General features: G+C 38.4%; 1 protein-coding gene across 1 annotated transcript; it reads right to left on the reverse strand.

The window, feature by feature from the left end:
• Positions 1-349: 349 nt before the first annotated feature.
• ZNF639 (zinc finger protein 639) lies at positions 350-5,592 on the reverse strand (the record flags this gene model as incomplete). The annotated part of the gene is made up of 4 exons (XM_084231425.1): positions 350-1,503; positions 1,635-1,769; positions 3,845-3,955; positions 5,535-5,592. 4 exons carry the CDS (start codon positions 5,590-5,592, stop codon positions 350-352), a joined length of 1,458 nt encoding a protein of 485 aa, XP_084087551.1.
• Between the last annotated feature and the right edge of the window lie 4,405 nt (positions 5,593-9,997).

Genomic DNA, 9,997 nt, shown 5'->3' on the forward strand with positions numbered 1-9,997 from the left:
AACATGTGTCATGAGCATGTTAATAGCACCTATGACGATGGAAGGAAAACTGTACTCTAGCTTCTTTAGTATAAATGCTTCTTACCAATTCATGAAATCAGAGCACATGCACGAAACAGGATTATGGCCATCAAGAGTGGTTAAATTATGAACATACACTGAAAATACACACTTAGTCTGTAACTATATGCTGAAAATGTAGCAGTGCCAAGAAAACAGCACATTTAAAAAAATCTTAGTTATACAATTCTCATAAGTTGGGTTTAAAAATCATCCATTTTAACATCTCCAAAAAAGTTCAATTTTTTATTTTACATTGACATTATGCAAATTAAAATAAAGAGATCAATCAAGCTGTCTCATGGACTGGCAAGTGACCGATTAATTCCCTTTCATTTCCAAACCTCATTAAGCAGTCACTACATTTATGAGGTAAGTCAGCTGAATGTTTGAAATCTAGATGAATTTTAAGATCTTCAATTTGTCCTGTTGAATATTCACAGTATTGACACAAATAAATACCTTCAGATAAATGTGAATTTAAATGTTTGCAATATTCTAGCATACTTGAAAAGCCTTTTCCACAGTCATCACAAACATGAGGAAAAATTTTAGTATGTTCAATAGCAACATGCCTGTTAACATTTGTATGAAGTCTGCTCCGAAAACCACATACTTGACATACAAAGAAGTTTTTACATTTGTCAAAGGTAATTTTGCTTAAAAGGCTGTACTGTCCATGTTCTCCATTGTTATATTTATCACTTAACTCTATTAATTTACACGCATGTTCATTTACGACATGGCTATGCAAGTCTTCAGGATCATTTGTTTCATGTTCACAGAACTGACATAAGTACTGTTCATCACAGCTGTGCTCCTGAAAATGTAGGTAGAGTTCACTACTTGAGGAGAACTGTACATCACACTGCTCACACCAATAGAGGTGATCACTAAAATGTGTGTCTGCAATGTGCTGGCTGAGGTTCTCAAAAATTACTGTCTTATAATCACAGTACTTGCAAATGTAGGGATCCTCTTCATGCAGTTTGGCGTGTTCGATCAGACGCATGTTGGTAGAGAAACTTTCCTTGCATACTCGACACACATTTGAATCAGTACGCTTATGTTTCAAGATCATATGCTGCTTTAAATCAGAAAAATACTTGCTGTTGAACTCACAAAGCTCACATTTATAGAGGCCACTGCTATTAGCTCTCAGTAAAGGCCATTTCTGCTGAGCAGTCACATTCAAAGCTTGGCTCTTGTCAAGAATTTTGCAGAGTTTAGCAGGTGGCTCTTCATCAGTTTGGTCTGGGAGACTCTCAGATGAATTGTTTTCTGTCTCTATATCATAATCTTCAGAAATTGCATGCACTTCTGCAGCAATTGGAACATCTTCAGCAGCGTGAACTTCTATAGGACTCTCCTCTCGAGTTTGTTGGTTGACTGATTCAGGTGAGTCACACTCTTCATCACAAATTTCAATATCAGCAGATTTTTCTGAAAGATGAAATAAGTCTATTACTATTAGTGAATTAAATCAATTACATAATGGGAAGAAATAAACTTACACATCCATTAGTTTTTCCTTGATCTATGTAAAATGTGCAAATACTATTAGTTTTCCTAACCTGCAGGAAAGGCAGTATGGTCTAGAATTCTAAGTACAGGACTGGGAACCAGGTAGTTCTGATTTCTGTTTCTCGCCTTGATCCCATCTGTAAATTTTGGCAGGTCATTTGATGTGTCTGTATCAGAATCATCATCTGTAAAAGGAATTTGGAAAAACACTTATTTATATAAAAACACTAAACATTAATATACAATAAAGGACCAAATGTTTTAAATATAATTTTGAATTCTACCAGGAACTAAGGACTAGATTTAGCCACAAAAACAGATATTATCTATGTACCACAGACACATGGAAAATCTGTTTGACTAAGCCACTGCTTTTGCTTCCATATGCCATTTAGACTAGAGCATACTTTTTAAAGTTACTTAGGATTTTTTAAGTTTAAATTCCTGAGCCAGAATAACCTTTTATTTACTAATGTTTTAAAGTTAGTGTGAGGAATCTAAAATAGAATTTAGTAAGGAGCACTGGGCTTTATCATCATGCTGATTTCAACAGACTTTAGAACAGTTTTAGATTTACAGAAAAAAAAATTGAGAAGACGGTTCAGAGAATTCCCATGTATTCTGCATTCAGTTTCTTCTTGATAACAATGACAGTTTTGAGGAGTACTGGTCAGTTACTTTGCAGGATGCCCCACTAATGAAATTTGTTGCTTCTTTCATGCTTATACTGGGATTCTGGGTTCCTGGGAGATAGACCACAGAGGTAAACTGTCATTTTTACTACATCCTATCAAAGATACATACCATTAATATGTCAATGTTGGCCTGATCACCAGATGAGGTAGTATTTATCAGGTTTCTCCACTGTAAATATACTTTTACTTTCTATATTCTAAAGCTTTGGAGGAAAATCACTAAGTGCAGTATACACTCAAGGAGTGGGGACTTATGATCCACCTCATTTATGAAGTGTACCTACACACACAAATTTGGAATTCTTCTAGACAGGACATTTGTCTCTTCTGCCTCATTTACATACTCATATATGTACTTATGTCTTCATAGACTCATGGATATTTGTTTTATACTTGGGGTTATAATTCAATCCCTCCCCCCACTGTTTCAGCTGTAGTTACTAGAAGCCCTTTCATTTGGCCCCCCTGCTCCTTTGGCATACCTCTATCACAAATCTGTGTATGCATGTATAAGACTCCAGCCTCATTATGTATATTTCCTACCCAGTACTAGAATCAGCCATTTCTCCAAGAAATCCTAGTCCCTTTTATTGGAGGATGGTATTAAAAACTGAGATCTGGGTAACAAATGTCTTCATTTCTAATGGGATGTCATTTCTTTTACACCTTCTCATTTTTTTTTTTTAAAGATTTATTTATATATACAAGAACTGGGTACAGGCCAGATGTGTGGGAGGGTGAGAGGATTCATCAGAGACAGAGAGGGGAACAGAACAGGCAGATTGACGAAATACACTGCTGAGGGGAGCAGCGGGTGAGACAGGAGAGGTCTGCTGCGCCATGTGGGTTTCTCCCCTGCCAGCCAGGATAGAACCCATGCTGCAGAGGCTGCAGACAGCTTCACGGTACAGCGCTCAACCGCCTGCACCACCAGGGAGGCCCTATGCATTCTCATTTAACAGAAAAAAAGTGTGTATATGCTACTATATAGCTATGAACATATCTATAAATATTACTGCATGTAGCCATCTGTATCTACATTAACCCAAACAAGACTTCACATTGATTAACCGTGAGGACATGTTTTTAACACAGAGGAGCTCAAGGGATTTGGGAGTTTCAGTGGTTAAAGTGGAAGAAGAGAACAAATTTAAGCTGCTATCATTCAATAGAAGACATAAAATTGAAAAAAAAAATTAAGTCCATTGTCCTCTGAGGTCCTTTTCTTCCGTTAGCCTCAGACTAAAAGGTATAGCTGAATGAAGAACCCTGTGTACATGATTTTTAATCACCATAAATGCTCCCAACTCTGGGTCATTCCTGCTTTGCCATCAATTGCTAGACAACTAAAATGGGCTTTGGAGAATATGTTTTTTATTTATATGTCTGAAATACCGTTAAAAGATAAATTATTTCTTACCTGGAACTCTTGTGTCCGTACATTATAACAAATTCAAACACCTGCATATTTTGAATTCAAAACTTTCAAACACATTTTCAAATAAGAAATGAAAAAAATATAAAAGCAATTTCAAGAAAAATATTTTAGGAAATATCAGATATACCTTTGTTGTCAAAGTATTTTAAGTCTGGTTGTCTCATAGAACAGACACTGTAACAGTGATCAGAAAAAATTCCATTGAATCCATCTGCAATTCTGCTTATTCCCGAGGAATCTGAACATAAAACAAAACCAAAAAAATTTTGTATACAGAATATATACATTTAATGATGGCCATCTCTTTATAACAAATTATCACAGTATTTGCAATAAAGTATTCCCCTCAATTTTGAAAGCTTTTACACTGCAAACCTAGTATTTATACTGAGCTTTCAAAGACTCACAAATCAAACAATTTAAGATACAACTGACCCATGAACAATGTAAGGGAGTTTGGGACACTGAACCCTGCACAGTTGGAAATTTGGGTATAATATGTTTTACTTCCCAAAAAGTTAAGTACGGACACTCCTTGCTATCAGTGGGGGACTGGTATAACAAGTCCCAGGGGATATCAAAATGTGAGGATGTTCAAGTCCCATATTAGTTGGTCCTCTGTATCTACAGGCTCTGCATGTGTGGTTGGTTGAATGTGGAATGTGGAATCTTTAGATATGGGGGTTCCAACTGTATTTACTAAAAAAAAAAAAAAAAAAAATCCATGTATAAGTGGATCTGCACAATTCAATCCCAATGTGTTCAAAGCTCAATTGTACTTTGAAGCACAAGATACATATTTACCTTATTCAGAATCTCGTAAAATATAAGTATGTGATAAAGATGTTAACTCCAGAAAAAAACACTGAATTAACTAAGAAAATCTTCCATGTAGTGCAAAGTAAGCACTATACATAGGACAAATGGTCCGAGGATCAATGAGGATTTCTAACAACTGTCATTTCAAGTCTTGTCTGGGAGGGGTTAGTAAGCAGCAAAATAGGCTTAATTTCATTAGGTATAAAAAGTGTGTAGATTTGGGTGGGCTAACAGGTATGCCTGAGACTGCCCCAAATATTTGTATATTTATGAGGTATATCAGTGAAAGATGGCCACAAAGAACAATTTAACATAGAATGGACCCATCAAAGTTAAAATTGCACAAAGTTAAAGTTCATAATCTCTGAAAATAATACATAAGTTAAAGACTTTTCTGCCAAGGATGAAGAATATTTTCCCCCAAGGTTAATAATGCTGTGCCTTAAAACAAGCTTGGCAAATTTTATTTATGTTATAAGTATGTAATCTTGGATATCTACTTTTAAGTATCTATAAACCATGAAGTAGGGATTAAATAAAAATGGGGCCTTCCATAGCGCAGCACTATGAAGCTGTCTGCAGCCTCTTCAGTGCTGGTTTGAGCCCCACCGGCCTTGGAGCAAACCACATGGTGAGGCAGATCTCTCCTGTCTCCCCACTGCTCCCCTCAGCAGTGTATTTCAGTCAGTCTGCCTGTTCCGTTCCCCACTCTGTCTTTGTTGAATCCTCTCACCCTCCTGTGCATCTGGCCTGTAGCCCAGCTCTTGTATAAATAAATCTTTAAAATAAATAAATGTCCATAAAATTCTTATATATGCCTAACATATGGCAGACAAGGAGGATTAAAATACACAGAACATTCATTCAAAGCTTTCTCTTCCCTAAAAACTGATTCAGATATTTAACTCTTATCTAGTGACTGCTGAGAAAATGGATGGGACTACAACTACATGGTAATTAATCCATGGCTCAATTTTTAATTCAAATTACACACTGACCTGAGTAACGAGAGGGGTGTAACGTCTTCCTTTTTCTTTTTTTAGGATATTCATTCATATCTTTTCAATCTAAAAATGAAAAAAATTTAACAAATACATCACAAATAACAACTGTTATAAAAATTCCTCCTAACCAAAGAATTTATTGGCAATAAGAGACGTTTATGCCATGTGAAAATCCACAAGAGAAATGTTAAAAATATCTCTTTATATTCTGGATTTATTTTTCTGATCAAGTTTAAAGGCAGAACATTAATTTCTGTTTTCTTTCTTGGTGATGTCGAGAACTCTTTTTTAAATGTTGATGTAATTGTGAGAACTGGATAATACAAGTCTTATACTTAAATTATCAGTAGTATTACTTTGTTTATTCTTTATTTAAAAATTGTGCCTGTGGCACCATATTAAGAATTTTACAGGTACATTTCTTGCAATTGGGAATGCTCTGAAACAGTGAAAACTTTTCACAAAATACTGTCACAAATCTGTATTAAGCTGCTAGCTTTCAGAAAAATACTTATTATATAGAAGTGCAGAAGCTAACTTTCAAGAAAAAAAATCCTTTTCTTATATATGAGGACACATTGAACATTCTATTGACAACAGAACAGGTATGGCAACCATCATTGTATGATTAAATTTCCATGAACTACTATAAAACTGACTAGTTTTATTACATTCTACTTACTTGATATAGTTCTTGGTATTAGAGCGAAGAAAATGAATGATGGAAGTTTTCACTGATAGTAAAAAAGTGTCTGTAGGAAACAAAAGACAGAAGTCCTATTAGCAAAAATATAATTTCAATATTCAAAAATACAATGGTACCAGATTTTTAATCAATTGGGAAGTTACACAGAGTTAATTTAAGTATAATATTCTTTTGAAGATACTATATTAAGTGCTAAATGTCATATATAATGAAAAACATGAACATATGTTTATGTCAGTTCTTTGAAATGAATTTACCTTCTAAAGTTATAGCTATACTTTAACAAGAGGAAAATATCTGAATTAGTTAATTCAGTAATAAAAGCAAATATAATGAAGCAAACACCAAATCAAACTTTAAACTGTTTAGATCTTTATAATTACTTAACAATAGAAGAATAATATGATTGTTTATGGAGCACCAATTATGTACCAGGCTGTTCACACAATTTACATAACCTTTTTTTGAAAGATTTACTTATTTATACATACAAGAACTGGGGTGTAAGACAGAGTTATTGGGGGAGTGAGAGGATTCACCAGAGAGTGGGAGCAGAACAGGCAGTTCTACTGAAATATACTGCTGAGGGGAGCTGCGGGCAAGGCAGGAGAGGTCTACTGTGCCATGTAGGATGCTCCCTGGCCAGCAGGGGATCGAACTCAGGCTGCAGTGGCTGCAAGGGCTCAACAGCACTGTCTTTAACCCCTGCGCCACCAGGGAGGCCCAATTTACATAATCTTATGCAAAATCTACACCGTTCATTCAAAATTGTTATTACTTGCCTCTTGTTATTGATGAGAAAACTGAGGCACAGTAAAGTCAAAGGGAATACTTAACTACTGGTAGGGGTGGGATTTGTCAAGATCTATCTGATTTTAAAGCCCCACACTTTCGGGCCTCCCCGATGGCGCAGCGGTTGAGCGCTGGGTTGCCAAGCTGCCCGCAGCCTCTGCAGCACGTTTGATCCCGGCTGCTCCCCGTCACCAGAGGAGGGGAGGGTCCCGCATGGCGCGCAGACCTCTCGCCCGCTGCTCCCCTCAGCAGTGTCCTTCGGTCCTTCTGCCTGCTCTGCTCCCCGCTCTGGCTCTGGTGAATCCTCTCACCCTCCCGCGCTTCTGACTGTACCCAGTGCTTGTATAAACAAAACAAACAAACAAACAAATAAAACATGCCTCTAGAAAAAAAAAATCTTTAAAAAAAAAAAAAGCCCCACACTTTCAAACCCTTTTAGTTTTGGAAACAACTAGACATATAAAGTGATTACCCAATGTATATTCAGGTGACAGATTCACATCAGAATCAGAACTATCTCTTCCATTTCGGATTAGTGTTCTTTCCAATACAGCAGTGAATAGGCACAGACTATCAGGTAAAGAAATACTTTGTTAAAGTTTTCTCTACCAGATTTCTATGCTGCTTTTCTTATCAAGGTGATTTACATGCAGGTAGAACTTAGTATCATTAGTAAGACCATCACTTCTCACTTCTAGTGGTAAGGAAGTTAAGGTGCACATACTGTTATCTTTGACTTCACTAAGTTTTGGGTATCTCAGCAGTACAGGTGATGTGATCATATGGTAGGTAGCAAAATAGTACTTTTAAGTTTAGCGCGCATTTTCCTAACCCTGTTTTATTTAGCCTTCGTAACAATCCTGTGAGGTACAGAGAGGGGCAACTATCAAATGCACTCCAATTTTACTGATGAGGAAACAGATTCAGTCAAAGTCAAGTTGACAAAGCCACAGAACCAGAGATGAAAAAGCATGTCTTTTGACTCCTGGGTTTTGAACAACTAACTAACTTGAATGTGAATAGATCTTAACTGCTAATCACTGCTACCAGCAAGTTATATCTTGCTTTCAGTTCATACTCAACTACCAAGTGAGAGGTGGGAAAGGGGATGGAGCAAAGACATGGACAAACAGATTTTACAGAAATTGTACACACACACACACACACACACACACACACACACCCACACCTGCGCGCTCTCCATCTAATGACATATAAGGCATCTCTGTGATCATCCTAATCAACAACATTCAAAAAATAAAAGAAAAACTTAATGCCTCTTGTACACTTGTAGAACTTACATTGCCAAACAAGTCACACTTAATGTTCTAAATACTCTAAAAATATCAGGGAGACTATTGAAAACTATCAGTCAAACATATGGGCACAGTCCTCTTGTTAATCAGAATATAATTCAAGTTCTTTACAACTTGCAGAATGAAGAAGAAAAGGAAACCAAACATATTAATGTTGCAAACTGGTCAGGATTTAGAATGTCGGGTGTGAGGACTAGGATCACCTTTATCAGGAAAGGTTTGACTTCTACTGAAGGCTGCAACAATATCCAAACATTTATCAGACCTCCTTTAAACCTGATGCTAAGACACCTATTCAACATATAAAATGCTAGCCATTCTTCATTTCAGCAAATGTTTTTATGACCTTTCTAAATGCATAACTGCCTTGATGAAGTCAAGCTTTTTACTCAGGGAAGTCGTATAAACAGTTGTTCACTAGTCTTTTCATTGGCAAGATTCTGAGTCACTTGTAATGTACCATTCACTCCCTTTTCCGCACTTAAAAATAACCCATATTCTCACGTGAAGATAATCTATAGCTGTAGCACATGCCACTGCGGGAAAATTAGAAAAAAAAAAAAAGCCTTGAAATTCATTAAATCACCTAGAATCGATTCACCCACTAGTAATATTTTGTTGTACAGACATCTAGACATTTTCCGATGTTAGGGAATACATACATATTTTACACTTACAAAAATGAGTTTGTACCATAAACATTTTTTTAAAAAAGCATCTTATATGTCTGCATCGTTTCACCTTCCTTTTTGTTTTCAACAAGAATGTCTATATTCAAATCCCATAACAGCACACATCAAATTTACAAAGCTTTTTTAAGGCCTTTCACGCAATGTACATACTCTCCTCCTAACGGGTATACAAACACGCCTTTACAACAGCTACCACCTTATATTAAACCGTCCCCAAAACACGTTTTCATGCTCATTTTTAAACAAGTATATATTTTCCAGATTTTGAAAGAGCTGAAACACTGCGGGCTTGAACCAGAACCCCTTACATGTCCAACTTATTGTCCGTCTTTGCTTTATTACAAATCTTTATTTCTTTTGCGAAGAGCTCAGCTGCTGTAGATGACTCGAGTCCCTTGCTGGGCTGCACTGAAAATCAAAATCCAAAGGGATGTAGAAACACCCAAAGGAGTGGCAGAGACTCCAGGCTGGACACTGGCGCTCCGGGACCGCTGTGGCTCGCGTCTTCCTCGCCGGGATGCCCACCCGGAGGGTGACGGGGCCGCCCCGCGGGGTCGCAGGGCCAGCGTGGCACCCAGGGGCGCCCGCAGCCCAGCCACCGCCGGGCGTGCGCCCATCCCCGCGGCCGGGCAGGAGTCGCCCGGACCCAGTCGCTTGGCTTCCATCCCCGCGCCGCGCACAGCACCCCCCGGCCAGCGGGGACTTCCAAGCGCCGACCCCAAAGGCCCCGCAGTGATAAACAGGCAGGGGCCGAGCCGAGCGCGCCGCAGGCGTCCACCTCGGGGGTGGAACTGCCCACAGGATGGGGGAGGGGACGACGAGCCCGCCGTCAAACGGAGGCAGGTTTCGCTTTAGAAGCCGCCATCGGGTCCCCCGCGCCCTCCCCGGCGGGCAGCTGCGCCCGTCAGCCCGCGGCCCCCGCAGCGGCCCCGCGCCGGGCCCGCCCGCGCC

This window comes from Talpa europaea, assembly GCF_964194135.1.
Source record: "Talpa europaea genome assembly, chromosome: 4".
Taxonomy (NCBI): domain Eukaryota; kingdom Metazoa; phylum Chordata; class Mammalia; order Eulipotyphla; family Talpidae; genus Talpa; species Talpa europaea.